This window comes from Amborella trichopoda, chromosome 6 (assembly GCF_054954075.1).
Source record: "Amborella trichopoda isolate Santa Cruz 75 chromosome 6, AtrichopodaSantaCruz75HAP2 v2.0, whole genome shotgun sequence".
In the NCBI taxonomy this organism is placed as follows: Eukaryota; Viridiplantae; Streptophyta; class Magnoliopsida; order Amborellales; family Amborellaceae; genus Amborella; species Amborella trichopoda.
The window spans coordinates 43743026-43764005 of record NC_142341.1 but is presented as its reverse complement, the minus strand read 5'-3'; the positions used below and the strand labels follow the sequence as shown (position 1 = coordinate 43764005).

General features: G+C 35.2%; 1 protein-coding gene and 1 pseudogene across 1 annotated transcript in view; both read right to left on the bottom strand.

Annotated features, from left to right (window-relative positions):
* The window catches only part of LOC18431170 (uncharacterized), a 31130-nt gene extending 25285 nt beyond the window's left edge, over window positions 1–5845 (bottom strand). Inside the window, exons 1-5 of the mRNA XM_006841302.4 lie at window positions 5744–5845; window positions 4327–4949; window positions 2532–2629; window positions 2355–2413; window positions 2224–2232 (exon numbers count right to left, since the gene is read on the bottom strand). Coding sequence (XP_006841365.4) covers window positions 2224–2232; window positions 2355–2413; window positions 2532–2629; window positions 4327–4949; window positions 5744–5746 — 792 coding nt within the window. The 5' untranslated portion in view covers window positions 5747–5845. The remainder of the gene's footprint in view (window positions 1–2223; window positions 2233–2354; window positions 2414–2531; window positions 2630–4326; window positions 4950–5743) is intronic.
* LOC105420405 (cytochrome P450 71AP13 pseudogene) lies at window positions 5816–7141 on the bottom strand (annotated as a pseudogene).
* Window positions 7142–20980: the final 13839 nt, after the last annotated feature.

Genomic DNA, 20980 nt, shown 5'->3' with positions numbered 1-20980 from the left:
TGGGAGTATAAATCTCAAAGTTGGTCTTATATTGAGTTGGTTTGAAAATCTTTTTGTGATCGGTCCATCATCAAGATGTGTACAAGTGACAGGCTATGAGGGTTTTCAAGGCATATTAGGGCCTTGTACAAGAAGAGAAAAAGATTAAAAAAAATCCATTATCACACTTGAAGCCTGCATGCAAATACATCATGAAATTAGGTTTATATATCTTTATATCATATAACACATCGTCAATTAAGCATATATGGCTTGACATCCGTTCAATACATATCTTGCGAGATAATCCGTTGGGTTCATCTGTGGTTCTTTGAAATGTATGTATCCTTGCATGATGAATCAAAAGCATACCCAACCCTCTAATGACAAAAAAAAATTGTGTTGCGCATTATAAAAGGTATTTTTAACGTGATAAACTTTATTAAAGGCCATGTGAGTGATAAAATTCTTGCATGGTGGGCGAAAAGACGATTCCAAACTAAGAAGCCTTAACTTCAAACCTTTGTTCGGCAACTCATCCATAATGCTCCTTTCAAATGCTTAGATGGTTCTAAATTAAAATCATGAAAGGAAATGAATGTTAGCCATATTTGATTCTCAGAGAGCGAAGCACAATAATTTGACATTTTTGCTCTCTATACTTCAACACCCTAAGCAAGGATCCAACAGAACAAAAGCCACAGTATAAAATTTTTCAAATACCAGAGTCCACAAAATACTCAAACCAGCGTTTTGATACTCGGCTTTGCCTTATGAGCGAGGCGAGTTTTGGACTAGTAGATTGTATAAAATATTTGTAAAGTTTATCTATATTAATGCAGCAAATTTTAGTCATCAAAATCTGAATGGCTCCGCAGTTAGCCCTTGATGAATCGAACCCCACGCTTCCTACAAAAGGTAAATTTATGTCTAGCGGTGTAATCCAATTGAAGTTAGCTGTTTGATTGAAAAAGTTGCCTACTAATTATATATAGCATGTTTTTATATTCATTTTCTTAAAAAAAAAAAAAAGAAAAAAAAAAAAGGTGAACAGGACTCGGGCGAGTTACTCGGATTCACCCGAGTAACCTGCCTCGGCCAAGGCCTGAGTACCTTGGTCGAGTCGATTTTATAAACACTTATTCAGACCTATATATCTCCTTGTTATACATATATTCTTTAACCTTTATTCGCAAGAAAATTGGAGGTCAGCATACCCATTTGTATACTATTCCTGCAATTTTCACCCTCCAACTTTTGTTTATTCAGCACACATTAAACTTCTTGCATTGCTAATATAGGATGGATAGATAATCACCCATTTCTTACCATGGTCCATGAACTTTGGTTTCCAGGTGGGAGAAATGTTGCCATCCAACTGTGCACTGTCGTCAAAATGCAAGAACACTCTCCTTCCTCAATGTGCAGGGCAAAAGAGGTAACTTGCAGTTTAACCAACCAGAAAAAACATATAAAATAGACGTCTTAGATTGTTTGTGTTTTTTAGGACAAATTTTTCAAAAGTTCAAATCCTCGACCTTCCTCACCCAAACCAATGTCCACCACTAAGGAGGAACCTAATGGATAACTGGTGTCACCAATCAACAAGTAAAGAAGAAAAAAATCTTACCAATCACCAGCAGAGTTACTACGAAGTGCATGATGCAGTGGCCTACTAGGAGCAAAGGGATTTTCTTGTGCACATTGACCCCTGAGGCTTCAGTCATGACCAGGTCCTTAGGATTCATTGCATCAGGAAATGCTCAAATAAAAATAAAAAAATAAAAAATAAAAAAAAAGCAGTAGATTGGCCAATGCAAGCATCATGATATTCACTCCAAAGGAAATTTCAGAGCAACCCCTTCGCCTTGCCCCAAATAGTATCAATGCAAAATCTTGGCCCATGTAATTAATATTGCTATCTATAAATCTTTTAGGTCTAAACTCATCTACCCAAGAGTCAGGGTGCCTCCCAGTTGCCCAAGCATTCCCCAAAACTCTGGTCTTTGCAGGAATATGCTAGCGTTTAGTCCATGAGGAGCCAACGAAGGAGCTGGAGAGTGCAATTACAAGACCTCCTTCACCACTGCTTTTAGGTAATGGAGCGGGTGCTATTCTTTCTCATCTATCAAGGTTTTGTGACTGCTTTTAGTACTCCTCATACTTCATCTTGGGCGTTTTACATGGCTAATCGGTTCTTCATCAGCGCATGCATTCCCCACTCTAGTGCTGTCACAGTGTTACCTGTCCTAGCTACAAACATATCCTGCAAACTTATGCAATTCAGTCTACAGAATATAGTTCCTACTTAGTAGCCCTTTCTCCAGTAATGGTGCTTATTAATTAATAACCATTTTCTATTGTTGTGAGCCAACCACATGAGCTGTCAAATTTAAATGACCAACCTCTAAGGCTCTGTTACCAAACTTAGATTCTACATGGGAATCCCAACGCAGCAAAAGCACTAAAATACAGCCTCAAAACCACATGGATGAGCCTTCAAAACTTTTCAAAATACCAGTCTACAAAATATCCAAACCAGTAGTTAAAACCCTGGATTAGCCAGGCTAATGGGTCATCCAGGAAACCAATCCGAATCAGCGATTTAGCAATCTGGATTAGTAGATTGGTTTTCTCGAGCCCATCCAGACTTTAAACAATTTCAAAAAATTGCTAAAATTTCTCAAAACTCTAGTTTTTAAGTTTCCAAAAAGAAATTAACGTATTGCATTATGGTTTTCATTGTTTTACCGAAAACAAGTAAATACTGAGAACTTATTTCATGTTTGAGTATTTGTCGACTATTACATCCATTTCACAGTCAAAATGAAGTTTCAAATGGAATTCATTGCCACGCAACTGATCTATAACAGGATACAATTATTAAGATGTTGTAGTGAATTCAAAATATTCAAGGTACATCACAGAATGACAATAATAGACATTAAGCTCACTGACTACAACAATCATTTCATAAATAAAGAAATAGTCACAAGTTACAAGTACTTGCTTGTGAGCAATGGAATATCAAGATATTCCTCTATGTTCTGAGGGGGAATGAGCGACTGTGATTTATTTGGGCACTGCTAATGCACATCAGTACAGAAAAATGTTACATTTTTTTTGTTAGTAACAAATACTATTTTATAGACAAAGATGAACTTTTTACATAAGATTTTGTGTAAATGTTAGCTTATAAGCTTTTATTTTATATATTATATAAAATCTTTTGTGTAGAAGTTTTATATAAGCTTTTGAATAAATGCTACTAGCTTATGTCAAAGCTTTGTATAAAATTTTGGTCAATACTTGTATGAGCTATGAGCTTTATACAAAAGCTTAAATAAGATAGAGCTTTATATAATGGAAGTCATTTATCGACGCACGAATTTCATAGGTTATACACATATCAATATTGTGTAAATTATGGTAGTCAAATGAGTAAAGCTCCTACATTTCATTGTTTAAGCTATATACAAACGCTTATACTAAGTAGCTTTATCTAAGAATTTGAAAGCCTTATAATCTGAATGTTACTAGCTTATATAAAAGCTAGTAGATTTGCTTATAAATGAATGTTAAAGCTTTATGTGCCTAGTTTATAAGTTTTAGTCCCACTTCGGGGAGGCAAGAGAGATTATTGAGAAGCAATATAAAAGTAGTTCACTCCACCGCTTTTTGTGCCTTGCCAAGGCCTGCGGGTTCCCCCATTGCACATAGTGGGGGGGTGGGAACTAGGCTATCTGGCCAGTCCAGGTTGCCTGGTTCTTTCACAAGCCAGTTCTCTGACAGAATTGACAGATTCCATGGGCACAGGACTGATTCCCGGTTTTGACTCAGAACCAGCTCGGTCACCTCACCACTGGCTCCCAATTCTGTCAACATTGGCCAAACTAATTATCTTCATGTTATACATATATTTTCTAATCATGTATTGTTGCTGCAGTTAGCCCTCGAACTTCGGTCATCACCCTCCAGCTTCTGTTTATTCAGGATACATTAACCTTCTTTCAAGGAGAATATAGGATAGATAATTACACATTTCTTTACATTTTCTACAAAGCTTTTGCATGTAGGACAAATGCTGCCTTCCATTTGGATACTTTCCTCCGAATGCAATCACTCTCTTCTTAGTGTGTAGGGCATGAGAGCTAACTTGCAGCTTACCCAACTTAAAAAAAAATACAGAAGATAGCTTGATTGGGTTATATCGGACAAATTTAAGGTTTTGAACCCTTGACCTGCCTCACCCAAACTGATATGTCGACCGAAGCAAAAACCTAAGGAACCGGTAGCATTACAGAACTCAAAACGAAATTAAAAAATGTTACTAATCACCAGTAATGCTATTGTGAAGTAGTTTGAGGAGTTGCCACTAGGGGCAAAGAGGTTTCCTTGTTCACAGCTAGTCCAGAAGCTTCATTCGTGTCCAGATCCTCAGGATACTTTCCATCAGGCATTGCCCAATTGAAACAAAGCAGGACATTTGCCAATGCAAGCTCCACGATAGCCATTGCAAAGAAAATCCCAGGGCATCCCCTTCGCCCCGCCCCAAATGGTATCAGTGCAAAATCTTGGCCCCTGTAATCAATATTACTACCTACAAACCTTTCGGGTCTAAAGTCTTCAGGGTCTATCCAAGAGTATGGGTGCCTCCCAATTGCCCAAGCATTCACGAAAACTCTAGCCTTTGCAGGGATATGGTAGCCTTCTATGTTGCAGTCCTCTATCAATTCACGAGGAACCAACAATGGACCTGGAGGGTATAACCGCAAGATCTCTTTCACCACTGCTTTTAGGTAATGGAGCTGGTGTAAGTCTCTCTCTTCTATCATGTTTGTGTTATTGCTTTTGGCTATGCTGCATACTTCGTCTTGGGGTTTTTTCATTGCCAATTGGTTCTTCATTAGCTCAGACATTCCCCAGACTAGTGTTGTTGCAGTGGTAGCTGTCCCAGCTACAAACATATCCTGCAAACATTTACAATTCAGTGTGCAGCTTATAGCGCCTAACTAACAACAGCGCCATTAAAGGTGCTTGCGGTATATGTATATATAGATCATACGTTTCTGGTCATATCATACTTGATGACTCAAAACAAAGAATATGTGGTGACATATCATACTTTTCTGGTTATTACTAAATTTTAATGTTCGATGACCTTTGCCACATGCATAGAAGGGGAAGTTTAAAACCTAACATTGGCTGAAATCAATGCCTCTTTCCTTTTTCTTTTTCTTTTTTTCTATGTTAATGGCGGGAAGGGGTGGAGCTTATGTTGAGGCATCAGCCCCCTGAACCACCGACACCGCAAGCCCATTACCCACGCTAGTCAATCATAATTTGGTAAATATATTGTTCAATCCTGTTAGTTGAGCTGTAGGATTTCAAACATGCAGCAAAAATACCAAATACATTTATATATAATTGAATAATTGGAAAATGATAACAATTGCTTCTTTTTTAGTTGTACCAGATTTCAATATTAAAACTACTTGGAGAAAATTCAAAAAAATTCAAATTCCAAGAAGCAGTGCAGAATTTTTATCGCTTGATAGGTTTTAGCAAACTATTGAAATTTTGACCGGTTAATAAGTAAAGCATACATAGAATACAGAACAAATTCAAATTACAGAGACAGAGAGATGAGTTGTGAAATGCCCTCATTCCCGGAGGAGGAGTTAGAGAATTACAGAAAACAGTGAAATATGTTCAATTTGTTACCTACCATAACAACAGATTTTATGTTCAATTTGTTACCTACCATAACAACAGATTTGATGTTATCTGTAGAGAGGGTGAAATCAGGGGTGCCCTCTTTCTGGAGCTGCAGCAGTACATCCACCAAGTCCTTCTCCTCCTCCTCCTTCCCATGAGTAGCAAGAAGGTGCTCAGCGAATACTTTCTCAAGGAATGAATCTCTTTGGCTCAAGTGTTTCTCCAACCGCCTTTGCAATCCTGTCACATATTTCACCTACTCCAGTGATGGAATGAAGTCCCCCACAAAGAAGCCACCAGTCAATTTCTGCAAAGTCTTCATTATCTCCCTCAACTCTGGCTCCTCCTCCCAGTAACTCTTCCCAAATGCCACTCTGCAGAGCACGTTGTTCGTGAGAGAAAGAAACACATCTCTCAAATTCACAAGAGCTTTAGCTTTGGAGGATGAGAAGATAGAGTCCACGAGTCGCCGCACCTCCCCGTTTCGCACAATCCCGAACGACTAGACCCTCTTCGAGCTGAGAAGCTCCAGGATGCAAATCTTCCTAACATGGCGCCAATATGATCCATACGGTGCAAAGGCCACATATGTGCCGTTGTAGGTGAGGTAGTTGGTGGCCACAAGGATGGGCCTGCTACAAAAGGCATGGTCATAAGTCTTCATGAGGAGCTCGGCCATCTTAGGAGAAGAGACTACCAGAGTGGGGACTTGGCCCAATTTAAGGTGCATGAGAGGCCCATATATCTTGGCAAGATGGGCTAGAGAGCAGTGCGACCGGGAACCTAGTTGGTGGTGGTTACCGATGATGGGGAGCGCCAAAGGACCGGGTGGTCGCTTCTTTTCGCTGCCTGACTGTTTGTTGCGGTGGAGATAGAGGAGTATGAGAGCCGAGTGGAGAGGAGAGGGATAATCAAAGTCGTTAACATAGGTTGCGGGCCATGAGTGAGAAGGAAATAAGAGAGAGTTTCCATAGCTGATTGTGAGTTCCCTGCAACGTTCATAGAAGCCTGGTTTTTGGGATGATCGGTAGAAGAGATAGGAGCTGGAGCTTAGTGTGTGTCTGGGATATTTAGCCTTCTATGGCATTTGCTAGCATACAGTGAGCAAGAGAGCACAGGCATCTGATTTTTTCTCATTCTCTCTGATTAGTGTAGCAATGGGAATTTTATACTATGCCCTGAAATAATGGGTAATGTCTAAAAAGAGTAGGACTTTCAAAGTTGAGGATCTTGAGGTGCCACTCTACTTCCTGTGTTCTCTTTTGCATAGAGAATCAGAGCATGGGTGAAATACTTTGTTTCAAGTAATTAAACATTTTATTGTCGAACATAAAGAAAAAGAATCAGAGCATGGGATTTGGATTAGGACAACCGTAGAAATTGGTTTCTATGTATTTGTTGAGTGTCTAATCACCTTACATTGTGGAATACCAACTGTGGACATGGCTAATCACCTTACTTTTGTTGAGAAGCAATGTCATTCCTTTCTATGCATAAATCAAAGGTAACGATCGAGCAAATACTAAAAATGGCAATTTGTTTAGTGTCAATAACAATAGAAAGCACAAAAAAAAAAAAAAAAATTCTACCAAACACAATCACAACACAAGATTTAACATGGAACATCCCTCAATATAAAGAGAAAAACTACAAGTTAAATCCGAGAAGAATCCACTAAAATCTAATGAGGGTTACATTATGAGTTTGTTCTCAAGTTTTTGCCCAAAACTTGAGGCTTATAATCACATGAGAGAACACAATAACTTTGACAAAATACAAAGTTACCTCACAAGCACCAAGAATATCATCTCTAAAAAAGCCCAAAAAACAAATTTTCTTTCAATGACTTGGAAAAACAACCGGATAGCACACCAACTATTATGGTTTTCCAACTTAGTGTTGAGTGTAAGAGATAGCAAAAATGACATCTGGATGGCCTGAGAATGGTGATAGAAACCTTGCTACAAACCTACAGTTTATTCTCTCCAAGAGCTTTCAAAAAGCTGTATCTTTGCTTGTAAATGGTGTCTTTGAAAAAACTATTTTATTTTGTCTTTTAAAACACCATCTATATTCTCTCGCTAAAACCCTCTCGCTCTCTCTCTCCAACCCTTTCTTATATTTATTGGGTTTTTTTTTTTTTTCTTTCACTTCTTATGGGGCTGGACCCCACAAGGTAATTACCTCAACAACATTGTGCGATACCAACTATGGACACCAATGTTTAAAACCCCAGATCGGCAAAGTGAACCGGGCACATTTGAAAACCTGTCTAGGTCAAAAATTACCGATCTAGATTGAGAATCCGGCCTAAATTATCTACTAATAAAAAATAAATAAATTTGAAAAAAAATAAAATTAAAAATAATAATAATAATAATAATAATAATAATAATAATAATAATAATAATAATAATAATAATAATAATAATAATAATAAACGGGGCTAGATTAGCCGGTTCTATTATAAAAGTAACCCGTTCCTAGCGGAAATCGCCGTGTCATCTGTATATTAAAGGAACTTTTTTGATCTAAATTGACATTTCCTAAATATTGGTGGAAACCATTGATATTTCCTAAATATTAGTGGAAACCATTAGATGCTCTATGGCATACGATAAACTTATACAAAAGATTTTGAGAAAATTACATATATATCTATTATAGTTTTCGTTATTACGGCTCTATTGAGTAGTTTCCGTTATCACCGTTGTGTCTGTTTTTTTCATGTCAAAACGGAAATTTTTAAAAAAAATGCCTTTATCCTTTTTTGATTGTTGAGCAATTGAATTCAAAGTATTTTCAATTATTCAACAACTGAAAATACATTAATTTTGGTTGTTGAAGAACCGAAAATTTCAAATTTTTCGTTATTGAAAAACCAAAAATTTTAAATTTTTTATTCTTTAAGAACATAATTTTTTTTCCCTGTTGTGAGTCTGCGTATCCTCTCTCCACCTCTTTCTCTACATTATATGGATAAAAATTGTTTTTTTTTTTGTAACTCTCCGAGTTCGAGTGAAGTCGTCCTTTGTTTAAATTTTCTTTTGAACTTAAAACATAGATATAGAGGCTATAATGGAAATTATTCAGTAGAGCTGTAACAATGAAAACTATATATATATATATATATATATATATATATATATATATATATATAGATATATATATAATTTCCTAAAAGAAATTTAAAGGTCTTTTTTGATGCATACAATAAACTATACAGAAGATTTTTTAGGTGTCTTTACGATCCGTGGTTTATTCACCGTTTAATATTAGTATGTAAGATTTTCTCTCCCTCTAACCCAAATCAACAGAGTGTCGCTTTCGGATTATCACTTCAAGACTTTAGTGGCGCTCTTTAATACATAATAAGCGTAAGGATAAGGACGATTACGAAGTGCCGCTAATATCGTTCCCATGTGGACGGTTTTCAAATGCGGAATCGTTACATGGCTTACAGTTTTATAAAGTTTACGTTCTTGTTTTTCTTTTTTTTTTTGGGCGGTGCACTAGGCTCTAAACAATCAGCCTATCTTCTAATAGTGTTAGAGAAATGGTGTTTCAATATTGAAAATATTTGTAATAGCTTTTTTATAAAGTTTAAAGCTTAAAAAGCACGGTGGATCGACAAGTCTATGAAAATTTGAAAGCCTTGAAAATTGACGATCAAAAAATACGTAACAAAATATATTATTTTTAAAACTTGAAATTTATTTTTTCTCATGTCTATGCATCTTGATGTCGAGATGATCAATTTGAAGATATTTAGGCATCGAAACAACCTCTCCTAGTGATATTTTTGAGGTAGGCTCTAGTTTGATTTTTAGAGCCTCAGCTCTCTATAAATTTTTTCGCTTTTTTTTTTATGGGTGCGGTTTGTATAGAGCCTAGGCTCTAAGCCATCAAATTTGAACCTACCTTCAAATAGTGTCGAGAAATATGGTTTCAATATTGGAAATTTTTGTGATAACCTTAAAATATATTTTTATAGTTATTTATAAAGTTTAAAGATTCAAAAATAGTGTAGATCGACATATCTATGAAAACTTTAAAATATTGAAAATTGATGGTCTAAAAATACGTTACAAAATACACTATTTCCAGAAGGTGTGGTTTCTATAAGGTTGCAACCTTAAACAATTCAATTAAGGCGCAACTCCAACTTTTATCATAACATGTAATTTTGTTAAAAAACAATTATTAGGATTATCTCAAAATCTACTTTCACATCTAATTACAAAATTTTAAATTTAAAAAATGGTTCAAATCAAGTAGATCTATAAACATATGAAAATATTGAAAATAGACGGTCTAGATAATGTATTGCAAGATGCACTATTTCTGGAACTCAATTTATTATTTTTTTTCACATCACAATACCGAGATGATCAATTCGAGTTTTTCCAGCATTAAAACAACCTTTTTCGATGGATTTTTGATATGCATTTGTAATTCTACATTTTAAGGTTGCAACCTTATATAAACTTTTTCTATTTCTAAAACTTGCAATCTTTTTTTTTCTCATGTCCATGCATCTTGATGCCGATATGATTAATTTGAAGATTTTTGAGCATCAAAACAACATCTTCTAATAAATTTTTGCGGTTGGCTCAAATTTTATTGTTTAGAGCCTCGGCTCTATATAAACTTTTCCCTTGAAAACAAGGTACTCATTATATTAGTTTTTTATTTTACATATTTTTAGGTTGTACAATGCCCCGTATAACGGACCCTCACTTTTTGTTAAAAACATCTTTTGAATTGCCCGAAGTTGGGGCGGTTCATTATTCTAGACAATAGTTGCCCGATTTATTTTATTTTATTTTATTTTATTTTTTATTTTTTATTTTTTTGCCTTTTAAGGTGTGGTATGATATCTCCAACATAACCCCAATTTGCATTTCTTTTTTGTTTAATTAGGCCTGGCTTGTTTGCCCAAATCAAACTGCCCCGGGGAAATAGGGCTTAATTCAAAGTGTCGTGTTCCTCTAAATCTAACTCTCTCTCTCTCTCTTATCTCTCATTCTCACACCGCAAACCCCCTCCCTCTCTCTCTGTGCACGATCTGTATAACCCCAAACCTCCCCAAAGTCTCTCCTTTTCAATGTTACGAAATCCACAATAGAATCATTGCCACCGAAGATTCATTCACCTCTCACTCTGGCTCTAGCAAGCCATGTTTGTGGTCTTGCTGGATACAGAGAAAACTTCAAATTTTTATGACCAGATGTTTAGAAAACTTTGGCTTTTCAGTATCTGAATAATTTTAAGCCTTAAAACTTCTGGGTTTATGTGGCCGACTTATGAGAGCTTGTATGAACATTTTATATAGTAGATTATAAACTCAGTAGGAGTGTGGTCATTTTATGGACCATACTAAGCAAATGTTATTTGCTGATACTCGAACTAGGCTCGACGCGCTAGGCCAGCCGATGTTTGGAAAAAACCCAAGATACCTGGGCATAGCGATCTACCGAGAAGGGTTTAGTGGATTATCCCTTGATGAGGTCGAAGTATACCCATATGAGAGCCAAGAGACTGTGTGGCCATTACGTGTGATGACTAGCCTTTAGAGACAGGGCTAAAACCTCATCGTTATATCATCACACGGCATGCACATAAATAGTTGTTTTGAGATTCACCAATGACGGTGAAGCGTGTACATCTGCGAGAAATTACCCCTATGCACCATAGAGTTATGGTTGCATCATGGTCTTTCACACCATGATTTTTTGTCTCTAGAGGATAACCTAAAATCCATAACTGGGATTACGTCCCCTAGTCTATTGGCTGGCTTTAGTGGTCCAATCATGAACCCTTGCAGTGGACTGTGGATCATGGAAACTGCTAGGTCAATTTGAAAAAGCTATGCGGATCGTGATTCGCAGTTGAAGGTGGAGTGCTCCTATGTACTGATAATTTCTTAGATCTAACGAATCCGATTTCCATCAAAATTAATTAATTTTATGTTATGTGATTTTTAGAATATTTATTTGAATTTTTGTGAATCTTCTAATATTTTATTTTTATCATTTGAATTTATAAGTATAGTCGATAAGGTAGAATATTTAAAATATTTACTAAATCTTTGAATTTTGGTTGATCTAATAATTAAGGATTGGATATATTAAAATATAAGGTTTTTTTATTTGATGGGAATAGATTTAGGAGATAGAAGATAAGGCTCTAGCTCATCTCTTTGAATCTTGATAGTGGATCAAAGAGATTGATGGCTCAAATCTCTCACCCCACAAGTCTCCTTAGATCAACAGTTGATATTTGATCCTAAGAATTGAGATAAAATCTATGGCATATAAAATTTATAAAAAGAGGTGCTCCCTCATAAAATGATATATGTATTCTCTTTTATCACTTTAACAATTTTCTCTCCCTACCCAAAATTGCCCTTTCTTCTAAAGGGGAGAATTGCCCCAATTTTATCTATCTCTAAGTTGCACTATGTTTTGGTGGCACATACCACATCAATTCTTTGTGGGTAGCGAAGAGGTGGAACCCCTTAGTAGTAGATCTTTCTCTCTCTCTTTTCATATTCATCTCTCGTCTCTTTAAAATCAAGCTAAGAGGCTTGATGAAGATTAAGTCATTGAGTGAATTTTTGCCATAAAAGTGAAATCAACATACCGATCACAGATCTCGATCACCATTGCAAGAAAAAGACGTGAGGTGTACTAAGCCCGGTTGAGGTAATCTCCGGCAATTTTACCTTATTTTAAAATATTTACTTCTCTTCTCATAAAACATTAAAGTTGACTTTTGTTTCTTGAATAAATAATTATATTTGAAGAGGCACCAATTGAGAATCGATTTTATATTTATTTTATTTATTTCAATAGTGGTTTCATTATAATTGGACATTGTAAGTGATCTTGCCGGTGTAGGGGTAAATATTTTAAAAAAAAATTTATATATCGTGATTTATCATGAAGTCATTTCATTGGTATCAAAGCAAGGTTGATATTTGAAGCCATTAGATGTTGTTTTTCCCTTTATTGAGTCGAGATAAAGTTTGGAAACGAGATGTAAAAAAGTTACTAATCTTTGTGGTCAAGTAATACACCTCTGTTAAGAATGATTGAAATATTCAAAACACCAAGAAAGATATTTTACAGAATAAGTACTTTGTGCTATTTTGGAGCAATCATATGAAGACGATAATGATGTATTTCTCTGTTGTATACAAAGTGATTTTGTGTGCCTTTGAGAGTAGGATCTACCTACAAAATTTCAGTGGGAGATTCTAAGGGAATTGAGAGTTATGGACTCATGATTGAAGGGTGTCAGTTTTGACCCTGTAAAATCCAGGAACTGTTCATTGAGTTACATTATTTTTTCCACTAATGATGCGATTTTATTTCAAAAAAAAAAAAAAAATTTCATCGAGAAATTATTTGTGGTTTGAAAGATATGATCGATTTATTGATAGGTACGCAAGTGTTATTTTCTGCAACAAAAATTATTTCCATGACTTGGAAGTCAAGATTTTATTTATATTTTTAACAGAATATTCTATGGCTCACACTAAGCTTTTAGACTTCAATTTTGGGTCTAGTTTCTAGTAAAATTTATTTGAGAGAAAAATAACTATGAGAAGAGAGGAATAAAATTTTTGGGTTGAAGAGAGATCATCCTGAATTTTCTGCAATTATGGTGTGCTCGTTATTGAGACTTAAAAAGCTATAATAATCAAACATATTTAACATAGTGATATGAGGCTTATGGAAATATATGTGTCACCATTATGCGCTTACTTTTAAACAAAATTGGTTTAAAGGAAAATTCCACAAGGATATAGATAAAATACAATTTTACTAAACAATATTCATCCTGGAATTCTGCAATATGAGTTATTTTGTGATGTGCATGTCACCTTATTTATTTTTTTGAAGGAAGATATTTTTTGGGATTCATACCATAATGTTATATTTGGTTTTGAGTGTAGTTTTCAACACAAGAGATTGCAGGAAGAAATCTTTTAAGTTTGAGAGAAACAATTTTTTATTGAGAGATACTCAGCCTGATTTTCTATTGAGAAAATTTCATAGTGATGCAAAAAGTCACTAAAATGTAGACTCACTAAATAGTGTGATTTAGGGATGGAACCGGGCACTATTTTATATTTTTTAGTCTATTTTAGTACTCAAAAGGGTTCGGAGAGAAACTCTTTATAAGTTGAGAGATATCATTTTTTTATCATGGGATGCTCACTTTCTATTCTGCAATAAATTAAAAGATGTGATATGTTAATGTACATCTTTGAATTCCCAATAATCGAGATCATTTTAGGGCTTGTTAAAAGGGGTTTTATAGTGTGCCATACATATTATTTATTATAATAAAACTTCAGAGAGAGGTAATACAAAGCTGGTAAGGTACGACACACTATATGAAGAGTGTTCGATCTAGGAACAACAAAAAGAAGAAGAAACACAATACCTATAACAACATCTTGGTTTTTTCGAAATGAAGGGATACATAGAGAAGCTTGGAGGTAGCAACGAAAAGTTAAAAATCAGTGGGAGAATCAAATTTGTGATATTTGAAATGATGCGATGAAGAAAATGTTTCTTCACAGTGTGAGAAAGGGAGAATCCAAGTGCTGAAGAGATGGACACATCGTGACATGTGAAATCGAAGACCAATATATTATTCATCAATTATGTGTTCTTTCAACATCGCCAAACAATTGTAAAAGCAATGAATCAAGAAAAGCCCCGGTACCACACTACGTGGCTTTGAGGTATTAAATATATCTCACATTACATGGTAAGGTCATATAGGGAAAAATGATTCAGTTACTTTTTTTATGCTTTGGTTATATTTTGGTTAATTGTTTTATGAATATGTATGGAGTATATGGACATTGAGTGATATGTGCTAACAAATCTGAAAGAGTCTGTTTATGAATACCATGTGTTATGGTGCCTCCTTGTGCTAAGAGTATGAACTACTTAAGGTAGTGATACACATGGTAATGTGATTCAATCAAGAGCTTTGAGTCTTAAGTATGAAATACGAGAGATGAGTATAACTCATTCAAATATGTAAGCACGGAGGGAGTGTTCTGATGGAACTCGATCTTAGTGACCATCTTCCCGATAATGTCCGGTAATATGATGTGTTGCATGCGATGATGATCTCTTCATAAAGTCACCATATTTGTCAAAAAGAAAATTTTTTCAAGATTTTGTTAACCATCATTTAGTCATGTTTTATTTTTGATAAAATTGTAATATGGACTTTATGGCTTGGTTTTGTAGCTTTAAACATGACTTGGTAGGTGAATATGATAAAATAATTTTTGAAGACTAAACATAATTATAATATTAAATAAGAATGTTTGAGAAAACCCTACAGTCATGTTAGATCCACTAATTCTTTATGAAAAATCATTTTATACAGTCGTACTATTATCTAACCATTGCTTGTGTATACCAAGTCAATTTTTCTAAAAAAAGGAGAAAACCATTATGCCTTCAAGGTATTTATAAAATTGAGAGAAAGGCTGTCATGCATGGGTTTTTTTTTAAATACTCATATGCCTTGACTCATATTTGTAGTTATTTAGAATCCTTGATTACCTAAGACCTTCAACCATATGGAATGTTGTAGGAAGGCTATCTTGCTAGGCTTCCTTAACACATGTTGTATTGATTAGATAACTTGGTTTGTATGAATTTACTATCAAGATGACTAGTGTGGTTGAACCTTTGTGGACTATAAAGGTTTAACATATTGTGAAATCAATGGGCATTGAATTACTTATTGCATGAGACTTGCTATGCTACCGCATGATATAGATATAAGAATTTTGATAATGTATATATTATATGTGTAATAATTGATTGGGAGCTGCTACAGTCCCACGTTTTTTTTTAGCTGCTTTTATATTCAGATATACATATGCAAGATATCTCAAGGATTTAGATGATGTAAAGTCTACATCTGAATACATGTTTATGCTTGGAGGGAGAACAACTTCTTAGAAATCAAATAAACAAGATGCGATGACATTGTCCATCCTAGAGACAGAATATGTGGCGTGCTATTTGGCGGCCAAAGAGGCCGTATGGATTAAGAAATTTTTAATTGACTTGAATTTTAACCTGTGCGTTGTGAGGCAGTAAGGATTTTCTGCAACAACACGGCGGATATATGCATGTAAAAGGAAGCTAGGATTCCATAATATCTCCAAGCGTATAAAACTAAATATTCCAATGGGAGCACCTAGTGTTTGACAAGCCAGCTGGAACATCATACTATGATACTGTTCACCCATGGAACCCAGATGTGTGGCGCTGGTTGTATGGCTACAGAAAGAAGTGGTTTGTTTGAAGAACTCCTTTAAGTCGATGAAGATACGATGCCATACGATGAGGATACATGATGATTTTCTGTGACAGCATGTTCATGATTCGCGATGTGATATGAAAGATGGACTACGACCGCTTTCAGGCTAAGATTCTAGCAACAAAGAGAAAGAGGCATTGCCTCTATGAGTCATTTTGTGAAAGGATTGATGACGAAAGCCATGATTAATGTATTGAGAGATATTGTTATTGGGAGAGATCGATGGGGATGAGAAAAAATGGGAAAGATAGAATGTAAGGTCTTCAAAGGCCAAGTGGGAGATGTTGAGTATATGTGGCCTTTAAAGGCCTTATGAGAGCTTGTATGAACATTTTATATAGTAGAACATAAACTCAATGGGAGTGTGGTCCTTTTGTGGACCATTATTTGCTGATACTTGGACTAGGCTCGAAGAGCTAGGCCAGCCGAGGTTTGAAAAAATCCAAGATACATGAGCATAGGGATCTACCGAGAAGGGTTTGTTGAGTTATCCCTTTATGAGGTCGGAGTATGCCCAAATGAGAGCCAAGGGACTGTGTGGCCATTGCGTGTGATGAATAGCCTTTAGAGACAGGGCTAAAACCTCATCATTATATCATCACACGACATATACATAGATAACCGTTTTGAGATTCACCAATTAGAGTGAAGCGTGTACATGTGCAAGAGATTACCCCTATGCACCATAGAGTCATGGTTGCATCATGATCTGGAGGACCATAATTTTTTGTCTCTAGGGGAGAACTTGAAATTTATAAACTGATATTACGTCCCCTAGTCTATTGGCTGGCTTTGGTGGTCGAATCATGAAACCCTGCAGTGGACTGTGGGTCATGGGAACTGCTGTTTCAATTTGAGAAAGCTAGGCGGAAAGTGATTCGCATTTGAAGGTGGAGTGCTCCCATGTTTTGATAATTTCTTAGATCTAACGGATCTGATTCCCATCAAAATTAATTAATTTTAATTAATTTTATGTTAGGTGATTTTTAGAATATTTATTTGAATTTTTGTGAATCTTTTGATATTTAATTTTTATCATTTTTAATCATTTAAATTAATAAATTAAAAGAAATTAAATTTTCAATGTTTTAAATGAAATATAAAATTTATAAATTCTAAATATGAAATAAAATATTTTTTGAAAGTATTTGGGACCTCCATAAAATATGGGCCCAAAATTTAAAAAGATGTAGATTAGGTGGGGCCCATGTGGCCATTAAAAGGGTGGCATGCCCTACCCATTTACGTAATATTCTTGAGAATAATGTTTATCCTCTTGATTGGTTTATCTTTTAATTATAGTTAACTTATGTGATAAGGTCGAATATTTAAGATATTTACTAGATCTTTGAATCAAGATTGGATATATTAAAATATAAGTTTTTCTTATATGATGGAGTTAGATTTAGGAGAGGGAGGAGAAGGCACTAGTTATCTCTTTGAATTTTGATGGTAGATAAAAGAGATCCAATCTCTCACCCTACAAGTCTCCTTAAATCGATAGTGTAGATTTGACCCTACGAATTGAGGTAAAATCTATGGCATAGAAAATTTTAAAACGAGGTGTCCCCTCATAAAATGATATATGTATTTTTTTCTCTCTCTTTAACAATTCTCACTCTCTACCCAAAATTCTTTCTCTCTCCTTACCCAAATTTCTCCTCTCTTTTAAAGGGGAGGCATGCCCCAATTTTATCTATCTCTAAGTAAATTCCTTCTCTCTCCTTACCAAAACTTCCCCTCTCTTCTAAAGGGGAGGCATGCCCCAATTTTATCTCTCTTTAAGTTGCGACTATGTTTTGATGGCACGCACCACCTCTATTTTACTATGTTTTGATGGCACGCACCACCTCTATTTTACTATGTTTTGATGGCACGCACCACCTCTATTTTACTATGTTTTGATGGCACGCACCACCTCTATTTTACTATGTTTTGATGGCACGCACCACCTCTATTTTTTGTGGGTGGCAAAGGGGTGGAACCCCTTGCTAGTAGATCTCTCACTCTCTCCTCTCTTTCTCTCTTTTCATATTCATCTCTTGTCTCTCTAAAATCAAGCTAAGAGGCTTGATGAAGATTAAGCGATTTAGTGAATTTTTGTCATAGTAGGGAAATCAACATACCGATCATAGATCCCGAGCACCATTGGAAGGAGGAGACTCGGTGTGCAGTATACTATGCCCCAACAAATTTTTTTATACCATTTCAACTCTAAAACGTTTTTAATGGGTGGAAAAAGAGGGTTAAATTTTTTTTTAAGATGAAATGGTAAAAAAAAGATTTGTTGGGGCTAATTTTTATAGTTAAAAGTCAATAAAAGATGGAGATAAGAGATAAGGGGGTACGGTAAAATCTTTAGGGATTTCCTTGAAAGAAAAACGGAAACAGGGTCTACCATGAAATAATATGAGGAATTAAGGTTCTATACGAAATTTTTCCTTTTTTTTTTTTGAAACTTTGTGTCCATTAAGTAATACCCTTACAACTATCCATTTCGAAATTTAAAGGAAAAGAATGATTGTGACAACCATGTAAAAAAAAAAAATGGTCTCTTTCTAGACAATCCCATTATATAATTAGAATTATAATTGTAGTTACATTATTTAGATTAGATTATAGATACTAAATTTCAAATCAGATTATAAAGTCCAAAAAATTGTGCATCTTGTATTATATTATATAAGGTGTCTATTTTAAGAATTTTTTAAGTATTTTTAGATTTGCTCAATCTAAACTATTAGTCGACTTTAAATTTTATAGTTTGGTTTGAAAACAAAAGTTAAGGTCAATGAAACGGTTTTTCTTTTTTTTTTATCAAAGCTACATCTTTTACCAAGATTTATATGCGCGCCTAACTTTGATTGTTTAAAGTTTACACCCTATACAAACCACACCCTATTACTATTATGTGTATGACAAAAACAAAAGAAAACTTATTAGTATTTATAATCATATAATATGTGATTATTTTTTAAATGCCCACATCCATGTTGATCCTGTCCTATGTAACAGACCATACAGACTATCATACCCCTAGACAGCCGGAATCAACTCTTGCATGTGCCGATGATGGGAATGATAGTTTAGATTTAGATTTAAAGGTCGCTTTGTCTCAAGAAATTGTAATTGTAATGATTCTCAGTTTTGCGAGTTTCTTTTCAATGAGCCATACCTTCTTTTAGAATATAGCTAGTTTTCTCTCATTCAAAATCTAGTCAGCAAACATATTTGTTTGTTGTATTCGTTTTTCTGATTATTCTTTGTAGGCATGGACCAATGGTAGGCTTCATCCCGTACGACATCGGGTGATGAATAAGGGATACGAGGACAGATATTCTTGTGGGATATTTTCATTCCCAATTCCAAATTTATTGATTGAGGGCCCCCAAGAGCTCGTGGACGAAAATCACCCTAAGCTTTTTAAACCCTTCGACACTTATGCATACTATAAGATCTACTACTTCCACAGGGCAAATCAGGAGGAGTATGGCCTCAAGGAATTTGCAGGCATCTAGACTCTCTCGCAATTATGATTTGCTTAGACACTTTTCTTTGGATCCAATGTCTATGGCACTGATGGTGGTTGTTTTACGTCTTGTTTTCTTTTTAATTGTGAGTTATCAATATTATTACATCAGTTTATGTAGTCGATCAACCCACTGCCACTTTCAGCTGTACTATAAGTGATATACTGGTGGTCACTGTTTACATGCAATTCTCAGACTGACCGGAGTGATCTGATCTGTCAGAGGTTGTGTCCAAACTCATATTTTCAAGAGTCTGAGTTTAAACAAACCTATTCCTCAGGCCGAGGTCAACGTAGGTTGTGTAGTATCCAGAAATAAAGGTAAAACAAGAAAGAAAATAAAAACTAAACAAGAATAATGGATCTACAAAGAAAATAAAGATCCATGCAAGAAAACAATGAGAAATAATAAAGAAAACTAAAACAAAAGTAAAAAACACCAGCAGCCAGAGTTGGCCCTTGATCAGATGGCGAAGATTAACTCTTTATTCCTTGATCTTCAACAATGATGATCTTGAATGGATGTTCTTTGGGAAAGAGAGTGATTCCTAAGAATTTACATCTAGGGCTATTGATTGAAAAGGTTTGTTTATATTTATGTTTCAAAAGAATTGGAGTTCCTATATCCACGGGTTCATAGTTCTAGGCCTAGGGTTTGAAATATGGAGCATTCTAAGACTACGAATCGTAGTTAGGGTTTCTATTCATCAGTAGGTCCTCCAAATTGGCTCGAAAAACATCAATTTATAGGCAAAAATCATCCCAAAAACAAGACGGCGGTTAATTAGGACACATCTAAGGCTGACAAATATCAACAACACAATAAGCGTCATTGAACTCTCTGTGTCTAGCAACATGATATGCATCTATAGTCACCCTTTACCTAGTTCAGGGAATTCCAAGAAACCGAAAATCCTGAAATTGTTGGTACCATGATCTAGTCACTTTTGTGAACTTAAAACCTACACTTTGGAACCATCTAGTACCTCAAGTTCGTCATCCTAAGTATCCTTAAACCTAAGAAACATCAGAAACAGACACATATATGCAATTCTGAAACCCATAACTTTGAAAATTGATACCCTAAGGTCCATGGCTTTTCGATCCCTAAAAAATTAGTCAAATTAGTCCAATTTGGATATAAACTTGTACGAAGACCTCATAATCTTTCCAATGATTCAAAGATCACTCAAATTCAATATATGGTTTGGATGTTATGACCATAACAAGATTGTTTCTAATAATTCCATTTTCGTCCATCCACCACAAAGGTTTAGTTGATGCGAAAAACATATGCAAATTGCAACAAAGGGTTTGATGCATGCAACTAAAGTCCAGTCGTAGAGCTTGTTTTGGACTAGACTTTCTAGTTAGTTCCCTTGG